The sequence below is a fragment of the Schistocerca serialis genome, chromosome 3 (assembly GCF_023864345.2).
Source record: "Schistocerca serialis cubense isolate TAMUIC-IGC-003099 chromosome 3, iqSchSeri2.2, whole genome shotgun sequence".
Lineage (NCBI taxonomy): Eukaryota > Metazoa > Arthropoda > Insecta > Orthoptera > Acrididae > Schistocerca > Schistocerca serialis.
Window position 1 is genome coordinate 45,197,213 of NC_064640.1, and position 25,472 is coordinate 45,222,684.

The 25,472-nt window shown below is 38.7% G+C and overlaps 1 protein-coding gene across 5 annotated transcripts in view; it reads left to right on the forward strand.

Annotated features, from left to right (window-relative positions):
* Positions 1-25,472, forward strand: part of LOC126469694 (vinculin) — a 302,912-nt gene that overhangs the window by 172,756 nt on the left and 104,684 nt on the right. For all 5 annotated transcript variants that reach the window (XM_050096859.1, XM_050096861.1, XM_050096862.1 and 2 more), the window contains exons 13-14: positions 8,535-8,732; positions 13,043-13,134. In XM_050096859.1, the coding sequence (XP_049952816.1) occupies positions 8,535-8,732; positions 13,043-13,134 (290 nt within the window). The remainder of the gene's footprint in view (positions 1-8,534; positions 8,733-13,042; positions 13,135-25,472) is intronic.

Sequence of the window (25,472 nt, forward strand, 5' to 3'; positions counted from 1 at the left end):
GTGTTATAATCAACAAATTATTTAATTTTGTTGGCATGTCCGGTTCCATGCTTGAAGAGCCCAATATGAATGACATGTATTGAAAATATAGTCTGTTATGTTAATTATACTTTAGTTCTATCTAAAAACAAAGATGATGTGACTTACCAAACAAAAGCGCTGGCAGGTCGATAGACACACGAACAAACACAAAAATACACACAAAATTCAAGCTTTCGCAACCAACAGTTGCTTCATCAGGAAAGAGGGAAGGAGAGGGAAAGACGAAAGGATGTGGGTTGTAATGGAGAGGGTAAGGAGTCATTCCAATCCCGGGAGTGGAAAGACTTACCTTAGGGGGAAAAAAGGACAGGTATACACTCGCACACACACACATATCCATCCGCACATACACAGACACAAGCAGACGTTTGTAAAGGCAAAGAGTTTGGGCAGAGATGTCAGTCGAGGCGGAAGTACAGAGGCAAAGATGTTGTTGAAAGACGGGTACCATTTAATGTGGAATGGGTGGCAGCTGGAATCCCTTCCCTACAGCCTAGGTCTTCGTGGCAAACGAATCTGCTCCAATCCGGAATCCCTGAACCATTACACCAACAACCTGAAAACAGCTTTCGCATCCTGCAACTACCCTCCCGACCTGGTACAGAAGCAAATAACCAGAGCCACTTCCTCGTCCCCTCAAACCCAGAACCTCCCACAGAAGAACCACAAAAGTGCCCCACTTGTGACAGGATACTTTCCGGGACTGGATCAGACTCTGAATGTGGCTCTCCAGCAGGGATACGACTTCCTCAAATCCTGCCCTGAAATGAGATCCATCCTTCATGAAATCCTCCCCACTCCATCAAGAGTGTCTTTCCGCCGTCCACCTAACCTTTGTAACCTCTTAGTTCATCCCTATGAAATCCCCAAACCACCTTCCCTACCCTCTGGCTCCTACCCTTGTAACCGCCCGTGGTGTAAAACCTGTCCCATGCACCCTCCCACCACCACCTACTCCAGTCCTGTAACCCGGAAGGTGTACATGATCAAAGGCAGAGCCACGTGTGAAAGCACCCACGTGATTTACCAACTGACCTGCCTACACTGTAAAGCTTTCTATGTGGGAATGACCAGCAACAAACTGTCCATTCTCATTAATGGACACAGGCAGACAGTGTTTGTTGGTAATGAGGATCACCCTGTGGCTAAACATGCCTTGGTGCATGGCCAGCACATCTTGGCACAGTGTTACACTGTCCGGGTTATCTGGATACTTCCCACTAACACCAACTTGTCAGAACTCCGGTGATGGGAACTTGCCCTTCAGTATATCCTCTCTTCTCGTTATCCGCCAATCCTCAACCTCCGCTAATTTCAAGTTGCCGCCACTCATACCTCACCTGTCTTTCAACAACATCTTTGCCTCTGTACTTCCGCCTCGACTGACATCTCTGCCCAAACTCTTTGCCTTTACAAATGTCTGCTTGTGTATGTGCGGATGGATATGTGTGTGTGTGCGAGTGTATACCTGTCCTTTTTTCCCCCTAAGGCAAGTCTTTCCACTCCCGGGATTGGAATGACTCCTTACCCTCTCCATTAAAACCCACATCCTTTCGTCTTTCCCTCTCCTTCCCTCTTTCCTGATGAAGCAACTGTTGGTTGTGAAAGCTTGAATTTTGTGTGTATGTTTGTGTTTGTTCGTGTGTCTATCGACCTGCCAGCGCTTTTGTTTGGTAAGTCACATCATCTTTGTTTTTAGATATATTTTTCCCACGTGGAATGTTTCCCTCTATTATACACTTATACTTTAGTGAAACAGAAAAGATCTTTTTTGCTTGGAATTAAAAGCATATATTTCTCTCACCATTTTGCAACTTTTGCAGCATTTATTGTAAACTGAAGCAAGTCACAGAAGTGCAACTTCATTGAGCAGGAAATTGATATTTCAGTTGGAATTTGTTAAGTAAAGGGAACTTGCACACATTTATGACACTTTTATTTCTATTACATTGTTGCAAATGTTGGATTTTGTAATAACAGTAATGATAATAATATTAAAAAACAAGAATGTGTGTGTGTGTGTGTGTGTGTGTGTGTGTGTGTGTGTGTGTGTGTGTGTGTGTGTGTGAGAGAGAGAGAGAGAGAGAGAGAGAGAGAGAGAGAGAGAGGAGAGAAGAGTGACCTGTTGCTCTTAAAGCTGACAAAATTTGTAAGCTGTGCTGTAATCTTAAACTTCTTGTTTATATCTACAGCTCAGTGCTTCCCCTCTGCCATGGAAAGGTGAAAAGTTCTTGGCCCAACACAGAAAAAGTGTTCGTATCAATGAAAGTTTGTTTTTGTTGTATTGGTATTTGCTGTGCAGTAAATTAAGCCTAGTGTCAACTTGATATGTGGAATAGTTTTGTGTATATGGCTTCTTATCATATTGTATTGTTTTTTGTTCAAGTTGATAAAGTGGAATACTGTGTCATCATAAAATTCTTTCTTTTGGGTGGTTGATTGCCAATGGTAATTGATTCAGTGTTGGTGAAGCTTTGTAAGGAGTCTGCTCTTCATTTCCTACAGTTGAAAAATGACCATATGAATCCAATATGATCTTACATCTTTTTAAAATTGTCCATGTTGAGAATTTTTTACAGCCATAGCTGAATACACTGAGAGAGAGCAGAATATGATATTGGATGATCTGCAGTTCCAAATATATATCAGAAGTGAGAATACTGTACATTATAATAGAAGAGTTAATTGTGAGGACGTTTTGTGCAAAGTTGGTGCCACATTTCTTAGTTTGCTGATCAAAATCAAATGCGAAACCAAATTACTCTGTAATGTTTGAACTGTTATTCAGCTAATATTGTGTGCTGATTTTGTACTGTAACTCCACATGTCTTAAATTAAACAACATTCAAAAATGATGATGGAAGCAAGTGGCCCTACACCAAAGAAGCAAAAGTTAAATTCATCTGTCAGGGAGTCTACTGATTGATTACTTTAAAGCAGAGAGAGAGAGAGGAATTTCTGGAAGATCCACTCTGTCCACCATATTTGATACCTTCGATGTGCCTCATATTTCCACATCTCATGAATTTGTGGTTAAAAATTTGTATGAGTGTCATAAAGAGGTTATGATAGACATAGATTGTATATTTTCCTGATCTTCCAAAATCGCACTTCAGATAAAGAAGCTACTCATTAGTAGAATTTTTGTCCAAATACAGTGAACTACTTTGAAATTAAGTATTTAAATGACACAGTCTTTCACTACCGAGTCAAAAACTTTTCACCTTGCCCTCGTATAAGGTAAGGGATTATCTTTACTTGTAACACTCATTAAATTCCATTTCTGTAAACTAGTTATTTCATATTCACATTACATGCAGCTCGTGCTGCACAATACATCACTTCTCAGCGTACTTTATTTTGTCAGTCTTCAAAGACAAGTAGTCAGTAATGCTATCAGCACACCAGAAATATATCATGATTATAATTTTTTGGCCGAATCAATACTGGAAAGTTGTGGATGGAATCCAAACAATGGAATAAGTGAAGATAACCTTTCACCATATAATTGTGGCATTGAGTGGTAAACAGGCACATAGAAGGAGATTAAACTCACAGTTAAGCTTTAGGACACTGTCTTTCCCCACAGCTAACTCCATCCAATGAAGCGTCTGAAGGCTCAGTTGTACTAACCAACTGACTGACTGCTGTTTCATCCTCAGACAATAGGCGTCATTGAATGCGAATTTGGAGGGACACGTGGTCTGCACACCGCTCTGTCAGCTGTTGTCAGCTTTCATTAACGGAGCCACTACTTCCCAGTCAAGTAGCTCCTCAACTGATCACACAAGGGCTGAATGCAGTCCATTGGCCAACAGTGCTCAGCAGAACTGGATGGTCACTCATCGATGTGCCAGCCAAGCTCAACAGCAGTTGATATGACATGAACCGGCGTTACCACAATATCAGAGCTAGAAAGTGGTAGTGTGGGAAGATTGAATCGAGGACTGGTGAGAGGAAGAAAGAGGTGGGGAGGTAAAGGGAGGGAGAAGCAGAAAAGGAATGGAACAAGCTTTCCCTAATGCAGGTAGGTAAAGTTGTGTGAGCTACACATAAAAAGTAAGAGGCGTGTCATCAGAGAAGGTGAATAGAATTGACAGAGAGCACAAAGAAAACTGAGGAGGGTTAGATGGATGGAACAAGAGTGAAGTGCTAGAGGAGGAGGTTGCCGAGGCACATGGACATGGCTGGAGGTGGGCGTGGTATAGAGGCTTGCAAAGGCTGAGACCATTGGGATTGGGATATCGAAGGATATGTTGTAAGGACAATTCCATCTGTGCAATTCAGAGCAGCTGGTGGTGGGAAATTGGTGATATCCAGATGGCACAAGTTGAGAAGCAGCCTCTGAAGTTGAGCATATAGTGCGCAGTAGCATGCAACTTTACTATGGGCCACACTTTGGCAGCTGCCATTCATTCTGATGGGCAGCTGATCATTGGTCATTCCCACGTGCCTGTGCAGAAATTGCAGCAGAGTCAGTAGTCATTATATGATGTGAGTGCTTTCACACTTGGCCCTGCCTCCAATCAGGTAGGAAGGATGTGTTTGTTATAAGACTGGAATTGATTTTCTGGATGGTTGTAAGGGATGTCTCACATGGCTATGACTCATACCTAGAGGCCGGAAAAATTCGCATTTTGCGGTAGATGCGAAGTAAGTGCGAACTGTGCATCAAAATGTGAAAGTGGAAAATTACTTATTAGACACTGTTTCATAGTGAATTGTGTCCAAATCACCTATTCATCAAAGATAGTTTGAAATAGTTTTATTTTCTGAATACAACATCAAAAATGTAGTCAGTTACTGGCATTGTACACCATCTGGTGAAGCCAAATTTGGAAACCTACTTGCAAAATAAAATGTATGAACACAATGATGTGTCAGTGCGCTCAGTTATCTGGTGCCATGCCAGTTGTGGACAGTTGAATAGTCTAAGATACACATCATGCAATGCAATGTAGTACTTAGTAATGGGTCCTAGTATTTTATAAGAAAGATGCACGTATGTTTGTTTGTTAGCTAAAGCTCAAAAGATAGTATAATGAAAACAATTTAGTAGTACCCTGCTGATTTCAACAAACAATTTCACGGTAGCTGTCCCTGAATACTTTGTGTTGTGCGCTGCTGATTTTCTTTTCTTATTTTGAAATAAGTGAAGTGACTAATCGTGGTCTGCCACGGATTTCAATTACGACCATTACAATACCAGAAGGGATCAGCGATCTGTGTGACAATGTGTCAGTTCTGCTGTAGGCAGCTGCCCAACAAAAAAGAGGCGGGGTTTGTTTCCCCACACTGCTCCCTCCCCTGTGGTCTTCTTGTCTGTTTACACTCACGACCGTCTGTGACAATAGCCTACAGCGCCTGCCCTCTGCGGTATAGCGATTGGAAAACAAAACATGTAACGTTTTTCGATGGTGCTGAAATTCTTCCGCTAACATTAAATACGAGTTGCTGTATGTTTAGATCTACTACTACGCTAAGTGACTTGTCAGTTCTATCTGTAGTGTTGTGAAGCATGTATCATAGGTCCATGAATGCCCACAAAAGGTCAAAATTAGTGGTCTACAGATTTTTTTTGATCTTCAAATTGGGTGGGAATAGACAAATAATGCCCGGAAACACCTTATTTGGAGACAAATTCACTTAACTGGTGTGAAAATGGTGCTTTTCAACAGAACTATCATTTTTGAAAGCTTAAATTCAGCCAAACGAAGAAAATGTAGGCCATTACGGAAGAAAAAGGTGTTGAAGTATTTGGGAAAGCAAACATTCCAGTTAAAATGTTCTCAATCAGCACATTTTTTAACAGGCCATTTCAAAGAACTAATAATCTGTTTGTCTTCACTCTGTAGCATGACAACTGTTGAAATTTGTGCATCTAATCATTTACAAAGAATATATATGCAAATTTCGACAAAAATAGATGTGAATTCTGTAAAAAAATTGATTAAAGTTTTGCCGAAAATAGATGCTACTCATATGATAAGGGCTTCGAAGTAGGTGTAGCATAAGAATAGGCAAGGATATTTCATAGATATATTGGCGGGCAGCAGAATACCATTTGTAAGATGTGGAAAAAATATTGGTAGGGATGCCATGAAATGAGGAAGGACATTGTTCTAAAAGTTAACTATAAGTTCAGTATTGTTTTATGTGCCTGTCTGCCAGTCAACACCTCAGCTATCTTCTGAGTTGCTACTGACACTCCAGGAATTTATTATGAAAGCTGTACTGCTTGAGGAAATGTAATGTTTCATTTGCTAAAGAATATAGAGAGACATGACAGACTCTTTGAGCAACACATTGCATTTTGTTCATTTATTTTTGGAGAACCCACTTACTTACATCTCTGCATTTCCCATGGTTTTTTGCATGTATGAGGAAACTTAAGAATAATGAAAGTATAATGCTGTTTTTATTTCTTTTACTGTCTGTTTATATAGCAGCTTGCAGTTTGTTATAGTCTGTATAGTACTTACTTTCTGGCAGACATAAATATGCTATAGTGACATCTAGAGATAACAAACTACTTCTTATTAGAGTCCTATTTCATCCCTTATAGTTTTTTCAAAAGGCATTTGTGATAGAATATTGACTCATTTAACTAAGCAGCACTTGTTAATTACCTCTCAGTTTGACTTTTGTAAGTGGTTCTCTTTGTCAAAAGCAATACAAGACCTCACTAACGAAGTTCTGGCGGAGCTACAACCTTGCGGAAGTGAGTGATTGTATGAATCACAAAATTCTGCAGTACCTGGCATTCAATAGTGTTATGGCATTAGTGACATATATTTTGCATGAATGGAGTCTTCCCTTCATAACAGAAAGCAGAACTTTTGACCATTTCCTGACGACAACAGATGACATGATTGTATTAAAAATTTTAATGTTTGTTTGTAAATTAAGTATGTTGTTATTTATACTATATTTCATATTGTGCTTAAAAACAATATGAACAGAAAGCAAAGGGTGTCATTGACAGGATTGTGTCACAGATGTGGAGATAACCTCAGAATAGGAAACACAACATGGGGCGATCCTACAAGGATTGATAATGGCTCCACTTGTGTTCTTAGCCTACATAAATGATCTTCCAGTGACTTCAAATGACAGCTGAAAAACTTTGACTTTTGCTGATGACATAAGCATACTAATCAAAAGTCAAAACTCAACCTTACCAGACAGCTGAGATGGTAGTTGAATAGGCATAGGCCTACAATTCACAGCTAACAGTTTGTCTCATATTACGTGATTTCAGACAAGCAATAATGACCCATTAGCAAAAGTAGACATTAATAGCCATACACTATACGATACACTCTGTATAAAATCCCTCGGGATTCAATTCAATAACAAGTTAAGTGGAGTCAGTGCATAGATAAACTAATCAAGAAGCTGAGGTCAGTATGTTTTGCCCATAGCTTGGAATTCTTACTCTCTCTTCCCAATAATTCACTCCTTCATGGTTCTGTTGCTGATGATAAGGATCAGTTCAGCTGTAGTGTGAGCTACAGAATCACAATACAAGATGTACAAATAGTTTTCACAGAGACTTCGTCTCCTTGTGTAGGGATCAGAGTGGAGACTCTGCCCTGATGCAAAGGTATTCAATGAGCTCCCATCTAACATGAAGCAAGACATTCAGAATCCCGGCCACTTCAAAAGAAAATTAAAAGTATCAATAACTGCTCTTCGAAAAAGCATCTGAATATCTAGAGGCAAGGATTGAAAAGTTCTGTTAGCCACATAGCAAGAAGCAGTCTCATTTGTGAAGCTGTGTGCCTAGTAATAATGTGCTGTAAACAGGACTTAGTATTTGATGATGTAGGTAACTATTTTCTTCACAAAATACCAATGTAATCAAGAATATTAATAGAAGATAAACAGAAGCTTTTTTCCCTAATTTGATTAAATTTAGTTTGCATAAGCATGAATAGCATTAAGCAGTGTAGTGATAATTTATAATTGATACAGTATACAAATACGTTTCCATGATTTGCTTGTCTTTTGTTGGTGTGTACTTTAACTTATTCCAAATCCCTGAGGGTTCTCCTTCTTGATAACTGCAATGAATTAATACTATTGCATGTCCATATCAATTACTCCATTACTCTTGTCAATAGATTATTGTCTGAACCACCAGTGTCTGGTTTTTTCGTGTACTTAGTGAAGCCTAAATACCCTGTTGATGTTTTTGACTGTCATTTGCTGTGGTGCTATGAAGCACCCAGTTCATAAAGGTAATGTGGGTGTATTTGACTTTTGTCTTAGTTACAACTATTTTTTTATGTTATCCATTTTATAGACTTTATTGAGGTTAAATGAACTGTTATATTTGTTTGGCATGCAACACACAGTAAAACAATGTGAACTCTCACTAATGTTCATCTGAATTCTCACTGATATGTGATGTACAGATAATACACATCTGTCAAATTGTGAAACAGAGTTGCTTCCCCTTGGTAAAAACTAATCTTACTGTATTGCAGAGGAGCAAATACAGAAACACACAGTTCTTTGTGAGGATGCAATTCACACAAATCAACGCCAAAAGATGGTTGACAACACATCGAGCATCGCACGACTTGCAAACCGTGTACTTATGGTGGCCAAACAGGAGAGTGATAACTCAGAAGACCCTCAGTTTGTGGACCGTGTTAATCGTGCTTCTGTAGCTGTTCAAGGAAGTAAGTATTTTATGCCACATTAGGTCAACTTTGTACATTTTTTCATTTCATTAGTTTATTAAGCTGGGCATCAAAATTTGTCTTTTATCTGGCATTTAGGTATTATGCATCTTGCCAATCTGTCAATTGAGTTCATGACAATACAGCCTGTGAGTGTGGCTGCTCTTTTTAAAATCTGATGATAACTGTAAAGTTGAAACTTGTAATAACAAATAAAAATGTGACCCAGACTGTGAGTTCTTTAGTTTATTTAGATATTAAGGTCTCTGGTCCCCTCTGAAGGTTCAAATGACATCATTTCATGCCCTGTGTGTAATATCAGAGGTTTTATGATTGTGATTGATTGATTGATAGCATGTTTCCTGGTTGGAATTTATGCTGCTAGTGAACATATGGTCACTGCTGAGAACTCATGAAGATGACGACTAGTATTGTACACAAAATGAAAGAAACTCACAACTATGCCATTATTCTTGCAGATTGCATGGCCCATGCAAACAACAATTTTTTTTGTAAGTTTTAGATAGTAAAAGCTTGAACAGAACAAAATGTTATGGTCCAGAAACGTTTCGCAGTTGAATCAGTGAGTAGGAAAAGTGGTCATGTCTGCTTTTTTCCAGTAATGTTTACCAGAGATAACTGATGTATAGATCTATACAAATCATATGGTATAACAGGGGTCATGTCCCATCAATAGAAGTGCTTGTTAGAAGATTATTGAGTTAGAGAAGGGCTCCAGTGGACCTGTTCCAATAAAAAAAGAACAACCTAGATGATGTAAAGAAAATTCTACAATACATACCTAATGAATAAAAACTGTTTTACACCAGTAGCTGCCATTGGCCTGCAAATGATGGACAAGATATAGATGAAGCATACCCACCATTGTCTGCTTTGCTGTATTTTTCTTGTGGTCATATTTTGGTTACATTATGAATAAACCTGTATGCTCATAAAACACTCTTTTTATTGCTGTAATGAGTATGATAATATAAACTTGCATAACACCATCTTTCCTGTGCAAATGGAATGCCAGTTGCCTCATCAACATTATCAGGTTCAAAAATGGCTCATCTTCAGCACATTCAAACTCAAGTACTGATCACAGTCAATGGCTAAATTATGTTGTAACAGTATATGTTTTATCACCCTGTGGCCAGTTGCTACATGCCAACTCCACGACACCATGCTTAAATGTGTTGTGTAGTAGAACAATTTTTTTGTGTCTACTGAAAAATTAACTTTCTGGGAGATGATCCCTTTTCCAACTCACCAGTTCAGTTACTTACAAACATGTATACCCTCTTGATAAACACTCCTACAATTTTCTCCATTGCTAGTATAATACCTAATTGATACTCAATAATTTTGGCAAATGCTTGTAAATAATTCACTGAAGAGCACGCACAAAAGATAATAAAGTTCAGTTAGCAGCTATACTTACCTAAAATCATAAATTCATAATTATAAATACCTGCAGGCTAAAGTTCCTGCAGATTAAGCCTGAAGTCTTCCTTCTGACTGCACTGCACATAATCATTGTTGCGGAATTCTTTTCCTACAGTCAATTTTCACATTCAAAGATGACCTTCTGGGTTTTCTTATTCCCATCTCCAAAAGCACTTATTTATCTACAGCTGCTCCCAGTGCACTATGTGACAGGAAGTAAGTTGCCTAACAGCACAATATTTCTGCAATATTTTTGTGAGGCAGCTGCTCATCATCTTCAGATGGAACCGTATCAGTCCGTTGTGGCTCACCAACTTATATACTGTTCCACAAAAAACACAGGCACCAGGAGGCATGGCTGTAACATCATTGCAGGAGACATTGTCCAGGGCACCTTGCTAGAAAAATGCTCTGTGCTGGAAAGCCTGACCACAAGCTGCTTACCTCAGCATGTGCGTTGGTGCCCAGCTTAGCTGTCCTGGCTTTGATTCTGTATTGGTGTTATCTTATTGAATTTGTCTGTGGCTGATAATGCCTTAGTACTGTCAATCCAATTCACTAAGCTGAAAGTCTGTCTCTCAATTAAGTCGTTCACTATGTGATTGTCATTTGGTTCATTAATGACTGAGTCCCAGGGTGTGGAAGTGGACAAGATCATCTTGGTCTCTTCATAATTGATGTCGTGTCCCATATTAATACAGTTTCAGCAACAACAAATTTAGCTCGCCAACCTAGTCTGATGTAACATCTGTGTAGTCTGATGTAACATCTGTGTTCATTGTTTCTGTGTTTAACAGTGTGACATGTCCAACCAATGTAAGATATCGCACACGGACACAGAATCATATATATATTCCTGGTCTCCTTAGAACTGGGTCATCTTTTTGGAACGCAGTGCCATTTGCACTTGTGCCATAAGACTGAAAATACTTTTTACTTGGTGTTTCTTGAAGAGTATGCCAGTCTTGAAGGTCATGCAGTCACTATAAGGGAGGAAAATCATCATAGTGAAGTTTTCCATTTCTTGTGGCTGCTCATGAGGTTCAGCATCTGCTTGTTGAAAAGTATGATGAATTTGCTTGTTGGTTTACTGATTTTGAATAAACATAGGTGATAGACAGCTAAACTCTGCTAAAAGTTCTCTTGATCTGAGATATCCTGAGCTCTATGGAAAATGTCCATAATACACAGCTGCATTGGGATGGGTTATAAGAGGTCATCACTTGCAAATACAGACTGGTGTGTTTTAGTTTATAAAAAACACTGTGGCCCAAGGAGCCATCTTCTCTTGTTCAAACCATGACATCTGGAAGTGAGAGGTCTCCATTCTCATTTCCATGGTGAAATGATTGTTTGGATAGGGTGAATTTAGATGTTCTAAAAAGGAAGGAAGCATTGCTGCTTCATGCGGCAATACCACAAAGGTGTTGTCTGTATACCTCCAAAAACACCCACTGAAGCGCTTTGTCCTTGAAGTCTTCCATAAAAAGGTTAGCTTCTAAGGCAAACAGAGGGCTACCCATAGCAACACCATCTGGAGAATTGGTCTATGCAGCAGGCCACCTGGATGCTGAAATTCTTCATTGACATGTCATGTAAACCTATTATGAGTTTATATATCTAAAAACAAAGATGATGTAACTTACCAAACGAAAGCGTTGGTATGTTGATAGACACACAAATAAACACAAACACACACACAAAATTCAAGCTTTCGCAACCAACAGTTGCTTCATCAGGAAAGAGGGAAGGAGAGGGAAAGATGAAAGGATGTGGGTTTTAAGGGAGAGGGTAAGGAGTCATTCCAATCCTGGGAGCGGAAAGACTTACCTTAGGGGGAAAAAAGGACAGGTATACACTTGGGCGCGCGCACACACACATCCATCCGCACATATACAGGCACAAGCAGACATTTTCTGCTTGTGTCTGTATATGTGCGGATGGATATGTGTGTGTGTGCGAGTGTATACCTGTCCTTTTTTCCCCCTAAGGTAAGTCTTTCGGCTCCCAGGATTGGAATGACTCCTTACCCTCTCCCTTAAAACCCACATCCTTTCATCTTTCCCTCTCCTTCCCTCTTTCCTGATGAAGCAACCATTGGTTGCGAAAGCTTGAATTTTGTGTGTGTGTGTTTGCGTTTATTTGTGTGTCTATCAACATACCAACGCTTTCGTTTGGTAAGTTACATCATCTTTGTTTTTAGATATATTTTTCCCACGTGGAATGTTTCCCTATATTATATTCATGTTATGAGTTTATATGTTGATGAGCTCAAATCACCTAAATTATAAACTTCCATTAATAGCTCGAAAATGAAGGATTTTTCGACATTTGTTTATATGAACTTTTTTCTTGTTTGGTGTAAGGAACCTGTTCCTAAAATTATTTTTGGCACACACTTTCTTATTATGCCGATCCAACAATTTACAAGACCAAATTAGCTCTGATTTAAGCATTCATGAAATTTGTATATCAATCGTAATTTTTACAGGTGACATGCAAGAAGCATAAATATTTCTCTTATCTCTGCTTTGAATTGCAAAGGGAGTAAACACTTGGCTCATGACACTTCTAGTGCTGGCAAAAGCTTTCACTCTCCTCTCCTTACAATCCCTGTCCAGTTGTTGTTCCCACATGGTTCCTTGCCTTTTGGTATTCTGCTTGAATTTATGGTCTACCATTATTTGATAGGTAAGACTTGTAATTCTGAGAACTCATGAGTGTGAACACACATCCCTCCACCCCCACCCATCTCTTCAACTTCATCTGCTTTTGACTGTTCATTAAGTGGAAATCTTGATAGTTTAAAGGAAATATTGAAATATAGTAAAATAAGTTCAAAGTGTGTTTTTAATCTACAGGTCTGCCACCCATGGTACATGGCGCAAAAGCAGTTGCTATGAATACTCAGGATTCTATTGCTGTTGCAAGGTGGCGAGAATCTAACAGAGCGGTAACTATTGTAACAGTTTCACATATCAACATTTTTGTAAAAAGCAGATGATCTATTTTTTATGTCAAAATGTGGTTAACATGTAAAAATTGGTAAATCCTAATTTCACTTTTCTGTAGCACTGATACATTTCATTTGCACGAGTGTAATTTTGTATAGTTCGCAGATATGAGAACTGACGCACAGTCGATTCAACAATTTGTGAATCTAAATTATTGACTGGAGTAGTAGATAGGAAAGATTTAGAAAAAGTGAAATTTGTTGAAAGACTGCTCCACCATCACATTTTAGGATGGAAGATAGATTTAACAAGAAAAAGTGGAATGTATATATCCAGAGAATATTATTTAAAGTATAATAAGTCTGAAAGTTTCAGGAAAGAGTAGGTAAAGTACAGAGACAGATGACGAATTTGCAGCACTCAGCAGGGTTTTTAGAACAAGGGGAAAACTATGCCAACAGCAGCATCATTGGTATTTGTATTGTTATGAAGAGGAAACAAGCTTTGCTACTGAAAGACCCCAATAAGAGAAGTTCATTGTCATGCAGAGAAAGTTTTCTAGCAAGTCATCTTTTATAGTTCTTCTGTTGAGCATGGACATCAGATCATCAAATGGTGCTAACAACCAGTCAGTGGATGGAAGTCAGAAGACAAATGATAGAACAGGCAGCCACATTAATCCTCGTGGGGAATTGGTTGGCCCAGTAAATCTTCAAATTCCCTTCCTTTTCATGGCAAGTCTCATTGATTTATATCCATGACAGGTAGTCTAAATTATTGAGCCAAAGAGTTCAAATCCATCTCACTGTATTTGCTATGAGGGGTTAGAAACATCCCATTTATCATGTAAGAAGCAGCCGGGAAAGGTAAGACAAAAAGTTGGAAGATACTCCCAACTGCCTCTTGGTGGTGGTGGCACAGGTGGTACATCTCCCTGTACTAGGAGAATCAAAGACATTGTCATTTCCAACTTGACACTGGGCAGTTACCACAAAGATGGCAAGAAATTATCCTTGATAGTAGTAGCTCACATGGTCCTAGGATTTTTTTCTGTCACATATCATTTCTTTCACCTTTGCAAAGATGTGTTGATATGAAACATGATGAGTTGCAGTCCTATTCAGAATGCCCATAATCTGTAGGTTCCCCTAAAACTGGCTGTATAAGTCAGTTCAAAGGTTGGAGGAAGGCAACGGTGCATCACATCATGGTACCCAATGCAGTCTGGACATTGTATATGTCATTCTTTTTCAGTGAACCTGGCTGGTCAGTTCCCCAATACCAGAGCAGTCACAATTTTAATGCCTAGCTTGTGGTTAAGCAGGGTGTGATGTGCTAGTGACTCCCCTGGGTATTTAGACAATGTTGGCTGTGTGCAGGATTGATGAACCTGAAGCTTCTGATCTGGGAACTGGTGATTGCCATCAGTCCTTTATAACTGTAAGCTCTGGCTATGTTTCAGTATCCACAATGAGGTGCTGTAGTGTTATTGGAATCATAACTTAACCACTTGGAGTATGAGGATGGTACAGGTCCCTATAAAATAAATATTAACAATGAGATGTACTAAATGACAAGTTATTCATTACCTCAGGCACCTACCCATCGAACAATTTTTTAACAATCTTTTGTTAGAAAAGGAGACTTACAGGATATGAACAAAAATCTGTGTATTAGAAATTGATGTTGCATTTGTTAATATTAAAACATCATGTAGATGTTTGTGCTCTATACCTTTAATATGTTTGGGAAAATGACATTGTAATGTCTTTGTACTTTTTTTAAATGTCGGGATATTCGTGTGTTATGCTATTATTACAAGACAAAGTTATTTTAGATTTAGTAACTTCAATAAAGAAGGTGCTTCCAGTGTAGTTTTTAAAGTATTCTGTTATTATATTTTAGATAATCACTACAATTTCAGTGCAGTGTGTGTCTAAACTAGGTTTAAGAATCATGACAGAAGGCAGTATACATGGAGAGACCTGGAGACACTGAAAGGTTTAAGATGGATTAAATAATGTTAGAACAGAGATTTGGAAACTAGGTTTTAAACTGCAAAACATTTACACAGGTAGATGTGAAATCTGGACATAATTTATTGGTTATGAATTGCATAACAGAATCTAAGAAATTGCAAAAACATAGGAAAGTATGGGACCTGGCTAAATTGAAAGAACCAGTGGGTGTACAGAATTTCAAAGTAAATGCTGGGCAATGATGGGCTAAAACAAGGAAAGGAATACTACAGAAGATGAATGAGTAGTTTTGAGAGATGAAATAGTGAAGGCAGTGGAGGATCACATAGGCAAAATGACAAGGCTTTGAAGAAATTCTTGGATTACGCGAGATACTGAATTTAATTGATGAAAGGAGAAAATACAAAAACATACCAAATGAAGCAAGTGAAAGAAAATACGGACATCTAAGAAATAAGATTGACATAAGGTGCAAAATGGATGTGGAAACATGCATGAGTAGGGGAAAGATTGGTGCCTTTGGAGAAAACAATAGTGGCTGTATGAATATCAAGAGCTTATATGACAAAGCAAAGGAGGGAAAGCCGAAAGATGGAGGAAGGGTGGTCTATACAAGAGAAACAGACTGTAAGAAAATCTCATAGAAAGAGAGGAGGGTGTAAATGAAGATGATACGGAGATTGATAGTGTAAGAAGACTCTCACGGAGTAATGAAAGACGTAGTCAGAAAAGGCTTTGGAACAGATACCATTCCCTAGGAATTATTGAGATCCTTTGGAGAGCCAGCCATAACAAAACTGTCCCAACTGGTGTGCAAGATATGAGACATGTGAAATACCCTTTCCTTCAAGAAGAATGTCTTGAAGTAAATTTCTAGAGAAAACAGAAGCTGATATGTGTGAATATTACCAAATCAGCAGTTTACGAAGTTGTAGTTGCAAAATAGTACCACAGATTATTTACAGAAGAAAGGAAAAACTGGTAGAAACTACAAACAATCCTGTTGTAGGAACATCCGCAACTGAACATTATACCAGAGTTTGAAAATACCGCTACAGTTGTAAGGTTCTTTTATTTAGGACACAACTGGTTTTGGGCTCTTATACGCCCATCTTCAGGTGGTTGTAACTTGGTGGTGTGACTCTAAGTGCCATGGTGGACAAGTACAAGACATGGTGTGCTACCAGCGAGTGCAGAGCCTGAAACCAGTTGTGTCTTAAATAAAAGAACCTTACAACTGTAGTGGTATTTTCAACCTGTAGCTGGAAGAAACTAATATCAGGAAAGAACAGTTTGGGCTTCAGAGAAATGTAGGAGCACACAAGGCAACATTGACTTCATGAGTTGTTTTTTAAGGTAAATTGAAGAAGGAAAGCATATGTCTAATGCCTTTGAAGATTTTGGGAAAGCTTTTGACAATGATGACTGAAGTACACTCTTTAAAATTCTGAAAGTAACAAAGAGTGAAAAGTTATGTACAACTTGTACAGAAACCAAACTACAGTTATGAGTCAAAAGGACATGAAAGAGAAGCAGTAGCTGAGACAGAAGTGAGGCAATGTTCTAGTCTGTCCACACTGTTATTCAATCTGTACATTGAGCAAGCAGTATAGAAGACCAAGCAGCAAATTTATTTCAATACACCACATGTTAATGGAGTGCATTTTACATCCTTGTGTGATGTCAACAGCATTACATTTGTCAGTGTTCAAGTATTGTACATATTTTAAAATGTTGTTTACTAGACAAAGTCCAACCTAAAGTTGTAGACTGGAGAAAATTTAATGTGTTGCTGAATGTCAGGCTAATCCTGTTTCAGTTTAGACATTGCACCTTTAATTATTCTATTTGAAAATGTCCCAAATTTCTCTCGTTTTACCACCAGACTCATTACATTAAATGTATGTAGGAGGAAGTTATATGTTTCTTGACTTATCTTAAAATTTATTCTCTCAATATTTTCTGAGAAGCATTCAAAAAAAACATAATGTTTTGCATTTGATGTCTCGTACTCATGGTGGTTGAACAGTTCCACTAACAACTGTGTGATGAACCACACAGGTCGATTTTGAATTTTCTCCCATTTGTAAGGAGTAGTATCCAAATAGTCCCACCCTCTCTTTGATTTATCTTACTGCATACCATACCATACCCTACCATGTGCAGTAAAGCCAAGTTGAGACTTAAGCTTCATGTTATTTTAGAAGTATTTTAACCATGTGAAAACTAATGTACACCACAACATGAACTTTTTCCAAGACAGAATCGGTTTGCCTGGCATTGAACACCTGAACTTCAACAAGCACTTCATCTGATCCAGTCACTGAATTGTAGTGTGTTGATATGAAACCGCTGAGCTGATTCAGACAGTGAATTAACTTATGCATTAATTCTAGATTACCACACGATTTTGGTATATTTGTGGTAGTCCCAAGAGAAACAGCACCTATGCCAGAGGCTGCAGAGCTTGGTGACACAAATGAGGTATGACTTCTCTGCCCAGAGGAATTGCACGTACATTGTCATCACCCAACACTGCTGTGTCTAATAATGATTAAACAGTGTACTATAATAAACAATGTACAAATTTCATCAAACTGCAAATATACTGACTCATTCAAAGGTGCTTATTTGCAAACCAATGCTTACCATATTGTGTCTACCCAGGACAAGAAAACAGTATACTAGTCCTCTTCCAGTAAACTCCCTGTACCTGATTCTTTAAAGAATTGAACTCACATGTATAAATCAGCTTCAAATGTCTGATTACTTTGCAAATGAGTTAATGTGTTTAATATTTGACATTGAATTTTTAAGTGAGAAAAAGTTTAGAAAAGTTGTATATTATGTGTAAAGCTTGTTGTAAGTTACTATGTACTCTCATTTTCAAACACTGGACATGTATAGTCCATGTAATTTGCACTCTGTTGAAAGCAAAATCTAGTTTTTCACACATCACAATGTTTTTGACATCATATCTCATGAAATGTGTGCCATGAAATGATATAATTTTGCAGGTACATTCAGTGGTATATGTGGATACAATCTGCAAAACGTATTGTGGAATTTGTAGTAAATAAGTAATAAATTAAAATGTTATGCTCCATGCTGAAGTTTTACCGTATGGGCAGCAAAAAAGTAGTAAGCGATAATTTTTTTTTCCTTTTATCATTTTGTGAGGTGTGTCAGTGGGAAAAATTTCATTTGAGTTTGAAATTAGGTCTACAGTTTGTAGGAAGTCGCCAAGTGCTCTCATTCTTGAGTACTGGATGAATCGAGTCTGGGTAATTTGCACTTTGTGATTTATGCTGCCTCAAGAAATACACACAGTTTCTAACTTACTTGACTTACTGCCTTAAAACTTTTAATGCTAGGTTGTACCTCTTAATGAGTATATTATGACAACAGTTTCAATTTTTTAAGTTCAGTCAATAATCATGTGAATTATTGAAAATCAAATTTTTTCGCCCATGGAAGCCATTAGTTAGGCAACCTGCAGGGAGATATTGATATCCACTGTCATGAAAACAGCTGTGTGCTCTGCTCAGCTGGGAATGTGAGAGCACCAGTCTTATTTTGCATCATAGAAGGAAGGCAACAGCCAAGAATGCTGCTGCTCCTGTTGTTGTTGTTGTTGTTGTTGTTGTTGTTGTTGTAATCAGCCAGTAGGCATGGACAACAACAACAGCAGGTGATACAACTACTCCAGTGGCTGCTGGAGTTGTTATTCCTTTTCTTGTAGTTACTGTGGAACCAGCTACTGTAGGAGATAAAATTGTCAAATAAAATGTATAAAATTATCACCACACATTCTAAAGTTGTAAGAAAACAGTAGCTGAGCAGAAATTACTTTCACCAAATGAAGTTCATAGTTCAGACAGTAAAAACAGTTAAAGTGGAAATATTAATCTGGGTTTTTGGAATTATATGTTCCCTGATCAAGGAGGAATGGGGTATTGACTGGAGAATACTGGAAAGGGGGAAGGGGGGTTTTCTGGTCATTCGCACCGTAAGCTGGTATCCGGTTCCCAGTTACTAAGTATGTTCTACAACAAGACAAGAAAATTACTCCTGGCATACCACAGACATTATTGAAATAAAAAATTAATAACTATTAAGTGCATTGAGTGATAATTACAGCCAGTGTGTCAGACGATAGCTGTGGGAATCAGCTATAGTCATTGATCGTCATACATTGCTAACTAATGCACAGCCTGAATTATAGCACATTTGATCACAGCAAATTATGCAAATGTGTCAGAACAACGATCCCTCCACACATCCACTCATCATGGAGCAGCACATTTATCCATTACCTTGTCCTGTTTCCCAGTATGTGTAAGTCTTAGCTTGATTTCTTTCGTTGGTTAAATAGTCAGTTGGCCATTAATAAAGATGCAAACCAATTGAAATTGGAACAGCTTACACATATTCTGAAACCATCATGAGTACGGGCATAAAAAGACGCTCCATAAGAAACCATGTTCATTTGTATCCTTTCATTTTGACATGATTTCTTTGTCATAAACGTTAAGTACATGTGTTTATGAGTGAACCATGGTTGGAAAGGACAGATGAAGAAAGATGCTTCTGTTAGCATGTATTTATTACATATAAGTTGCTGCAGTTTGGTGGGTGAGCTCATGATGGCGTGTAAGGCCACACTCGAGGCACACTGAGGGCATCTGTTGGGAGATGGCGAGAAAGTAACATGTGTACATGCCTCTGTTAGTAAACACCGTTATGAACTTGAACTTAGAGAATCTGGCAGCCAGATGGAACTCTTTACTTCTGGGAGTGTCAGGCAGTGAGCAGTGTGGGACTTATTTCCACTCCTGTTTATAATTGTTACTTGTTAGTCTGAAACTTTTTAGTAGTTCTTAAAGAAACTTATAGTTTGTTTAATATACTATTGAGCTTTAACTGTATGGGTTAGCTGTTGGTTTATGAATTGTTAATGTGTTATGGGACTTTGTATTATGAACATATGCAATGAATAGATGACTGAGGGAACCTACCTCTACTTGAACTGCAGATACATAAACTTTACTGTGTGTATACCATTGTTGTCTGTTGATTTGACACTATACCTGCATACTTTTTGTAAGGCCACCATTCTACTTATTGTGTTTAGTGGGTGAATAAAATTCATCAAAACTTAAGTCACTGGTGTAGCCTACCATTAGTGATCCTAAGGGATTTGTCGCAATTATTTATCATTAACCAATTATTTAATTGATAAATTTTCTGCACTTAGTATTTCAACAGGAGCTTCACTTACAAAAGGTATTTCACAATTATTTATCATTAATCAATTATTTAATTGATAAATTTTCTACACTTAGTATTTCATCAGGAGCTTCATTTACAAAGGCTATTTACTTTCAAATAACTTAATTGCAGGGCATAAGTGTGATTTTTTGCTACCCACCCTTAAGACAGCAGTATATAATGATAATGACCAAGCAACAATCAGGGTCATGCATGTTCCCAACCTTTGCAAGCAAGTAACCAATCCCTGTGTCAGCCAAGGCATTCAGGTGGAATCAACATGCCTGTATGTAGTGTGTCAGAAGAATCAGATGTGCACACAGTTACCATGTTAGCAATCCCATTTGGGAGAAATTAATTTTCCAGGGAGCTGTGCAAAGTGTAACATTGTTTTCCACAGTTGGAAACCTTGTTGAAAGTCCAATGTTTGTGGATGCTTTTGCCATTTCTACTCTTCATCCAACTGTACAACCACAAAGGTGCAACTACAACTGACCGCCAGTAAGGGTCGTATAAAATTTCTGAGCCTAATGTTTGACACAATATTAATTTGGCTACCACATCTGAAAGCCTTGAGGGCAAAGAGCGTAAAATTGTCTAACATTTTAAATGCCTCAGCATTGAGGCTTGGGGCAGTGACAGGCTATGTCGCGTGCAGTTCTGTAGAGCATTTTTAAGATCCCAACTGCATAAAGGCAGCATTGTTTACTGATTGGCAAGAGCCTTCTACCTGAAGATGCTAAATGATGTCCACCATGATGATATCAGGCTATCAACAGGGACCTGTTGGAACAGCACTGTTTTGATTCTATGTGCAGAGAGGCGGGCAAACCATTATTCAGAATATGGCAGTGCTGCCTCAGTACATGACAAACCCTGAAAATATTAGTACTGTGTCAGCCATAGAAATTCAGTGCAGTGTGATGAACAGTCGACATTCGGGAATTGGCCACTTGCAACCCTGCCATTCGGGATCTCTGCTGTAGAATGTCTTGTATTTCTGAAGGTATCAGACCTCATGATAATGAGTCATCAATGAAAAAATCTGCTGCCTGCGTGTACTCAAAGATTCAAAGTGATTTTAACATTGTCAGAGTGTAAGAAATCTTGTACTCCAGAATTCGTTTCTTAAAGCTGGTCTTCTTCAGTTTTAAAATTGTGTCAACATTTTATTGTCATCTGTATGGATGAATCTAAGAAGGGGAATATACTCAGTTGTCCAGCAATTTTCCTTAATGGGGGTCTTCAGAGTATGCATTCCAAGACAACTAACAAGTTATGATGCTGAGGTATATGGAGCCTGAAAGATCTGGAGTAGGTGAGAAGCCATTGTAGTGGAAAGTTTTTCATCTGTTCTGCTTCCCTCAGCTCCTTGCAATCTGTATAAGAAATATATCCAGTAGAAGAAAGGATTCAGACTATCCAGGATTCCTTACAGTGCATGCAAAACCAAGGCAAAGAGTTGGTATTCTGCCGGGTATTGGGACACACTGGGATACAGGTATTTACAATCTGACGAAAGTAGCCAAGGTGGCATGATTCAGTGTGCCATCCCACAGCACATTGTCCGTTTGACAGACAGGAGGATCATATTCAGTGGGAAGATGTGCAGTCAGACGTGGTAAACTACAAACTGCAGACAATCAAGTTGACCACCCAAGCAAGACAAATCTCATGCCAGCCCCACAGGTGGGAGGAAATGGTGTTCACCAAATTAAGGATAGGACACTTTCCATTGATGTACAGTTTCCTTCTCCAGCAGGATGAAGCACCAGTATGTGAAGCTTCTGGAATAGTATTTTCAATACAAAATATTTTGTTGTTGTTGTGGTCTTCAGTCCTGAGACTGGTTTGATGCAGCTCTCCATGCTACTCTATCCTGTGCAAGCTTCTTCATCTCCCAGTACCTAATGCAACCTACATCCTTCTGAATCTGCTTGGTGTATTCATCTCTTGGCCTCCCTCTACGATTTTTACCCTCCACGCTGCCCTCCAATACTAAATTGGTGATCCCTTGATGCCTCAGAACATGTCCTACCAACCGATCCCTTCTTCTGGTCAAGCTGTGCCACAAACTTCTCTTCTCCCCAACCCTATTCAATACTTCCTCATTAGTTGTGTGATCTACCCATCTAATCTTCAGCATTCTTCTGTAGCACCACATTTTGAAAGCTTCTATTCTCTTCTTGTCCAAACTATTAATTGTCCATGTTTCACTTCCATACATGGCTACACTCCATACAAATACTTTCAGAAACGACTTCATGACACTTAAATCTATATTTGATGTTAACAAATTTCTCTTCTTCAGAAACGCTTTCCTTGCCATTGCCAGTCTACATTTTATATCCTCTCTACTTTGACCATCATTGGCTATTTTGCTACCCAAATAGCAAAACTCCTTTACTACTTTAGGTGTTTCATTTCCTAATCTAATTCCCTCAGCATCGCCTGACTTAATTCGACTGCATTCCATTATCCTCATTTTGCTTTTGTTGATGTTCATCTTATATCCTCCTTTCAAGACACTGTCCATTCCATTCAACTGCTCTTCCAAGTCCTTTGCTGTCTCTGACAGAATTACAATGTCATCGGCAAACCTCAAAGTTTTTATTTCTTCTCCATGGATTTTAATACCTACTCCAAATTTTTCTTTTGTTTCCTGTACTGCTTGCTCAATATACAGATTGAATAACATCAGGGATAGGCTACAACCCTGTCTCACTCCCTTCCCAACCACTGCTTCCCTTTCATGTCCCTCGACTCTTATATCTGCCTTTTGGTTTCTGTACAAACTGTAAATAGCCTTTTGCTCCCTGTATTTTACCCCTGCCATCTGTAGAATTTGAAAGAGAGTATTCCAGTCAACATTGTCAAAAGCTTTCTCTAAGTCTACAAATGCTAGAAATGCAGGTTTGCCTTTCCTTAATCTTTCTTCTAAGATAAGTCGTAAGGTCAGTATTGCCTCACGTGTTCCAGTGTTTCTACGGAATCCAAACTGATCTTCCCCGAGGTTGGCTTCTACTAGTTTTTCCATTCGTCTGTAAAGAATTCGTGTTAGTATTTTGCAGCTGTGACTTATTAAGCTGATAGTTCGGTAATTTTCACATCTGTCAACACCTGCTTTCTTTGGGATTGGAATTATTATATTCTTCTTGAAGTCTGGGGGTATTTCGCCTGTTTCATACATCTTGCTCACCAGATGGTAGAGTTTTGTCAGGACTGGCTCTCCCACGGCCGTCAGTAGTTCCAATGGAATATTGTCTACTCCGGGGGCCTTGTTTCGACTCAGGTCTTTCAGTGCTCTGTCAAACTCTTCGCGCAGTATCATATCTCCCATTTCATCTTCATCTACATCCTCTTCCATTTCCATAATATTGTCCTCAAGTACATCGCCCTTGTATAGACCCTCTATATACTCCTTCCACCTTTCTGCTTTCCCTTCTTTGCTTAGAACTGGGTTTCCATCTGAGCCCTTGATATTCATACAATATTTTGCACTTCCTGTTGATCTCATTTTTGAGACGTTTGTATTCCTTTTTGCCTGCTTCATTTACTGCATTTTTATATTTTCTCCTTTCATCAATTAAATTCAATATTTCTTCTGTTACCCAAGGATTTCTACTAGCCCTCGTCTTTTTATCTACTTGATCCTCTGCTGCCTTCACTATTTCATCCCTCAAAGCTACCCATTCTTCTTCTATTGTATTTCTTTCCCTCATTCCTGCCATTTGTTCCCTTACGCTCTCCCTGAAACTCTGTACAACCTCTGGTTTAGTCAGTTTATCCAGGTCCCATCTCCTTAAATTCCCACCTTTTTGCAGTTTCTTCAGTTTTAATCTACAAAAAATATTTTAGCTATAGGTAATTCATATGTTGACTTAAGAAAACCTACAGCTTACCTGGAGCCTGTCCCCCATCCTAGCTCACAACTGCAACAGTGTAACACCCATTCTAAAATATTTTTAAGTGGCTGTACTATCAAAGAGCTCTGAGTTGATGACTCAGCCTGCATTTTTTTATTAGGTGATCAGCTATCCGCATATGACAGAAGTTTTAACATTTTAATTCAGCTATTTCTCATTCCATAAAGTAGCATCTCAAATCATTTTTATGTGAAGACAAGCTATATTTTAAGTATTTTGGCTCACTTTCCAAGAAAAATGTTATGGACCATAGTAACTTAGCTTTTAGATAACCTAAACTCACTGGTAACACTGGTCCACAGTGTTCTGGGTGTGTCTGGCACATCTCTCTGTAGCATCCAGCAGGAATCAGCCAACATAGCAGTAGTCCACAGCCCCGTGTACTGCTGTTCCATGAGAGAAATCTCATGGTGGAACCACTCGCCATGCTCAGTACTGAATGCACCACAGTTGCCTTGAAATACATCGAGGTGGGAGTAAAGAAAGAGGATCTTAAAAAATCATGTGGCAGCCAATGATGTTATAAGCATGAATGAGTTCATCCACAAGGTCCTTGTAACTTTGGCTCTCCTGTTTCCCAAGAACAATATTGCCATGTTACAAAAACAATGCCACACATGCAGCTGACCAGACATTAGGATGGACTCAAAGTTTAAGTCCCGCAGTAGCTAGGGTATCTGAGGACCAATGAGTATCCCCTTTGTGATCGTCTTTGTGAAGCGTTGTGGAAACTTCTTACACAAACTCTGAAATTCTGCTTCTTTCTGTGTGTGCACAGTCTCAACAAATGCTGTCACATGTCCCAACTTAATGTGCAATAGTGGGAGAACAATTTTGTTCAGGTTCACTAGGAGTTGTTCTGCAATATTTTTTGATCCAGGGACCAGAGTTGTTTGTGGAGGCCATTCCCTCTGTGTTGTAGTGTTCTTCTCTTGCGTGATTGTTCCATTCGCGCAGTTAGAACTGAGACTTCATGTAACCCTCTTTCAAACTCAACAACATTGCACTGACTTTGAAATCTCCACATATGGCCCATTCATGCTTATTGTAATTAATGCAGTTTAGAGCAGATTTCAATATGGTTCAGCTTTCTTTAACTAAGGTAGCATATGTTAGAGGAATGGAAGGCCTTTCATTACTATTGGGTAACAGTACTGCCTT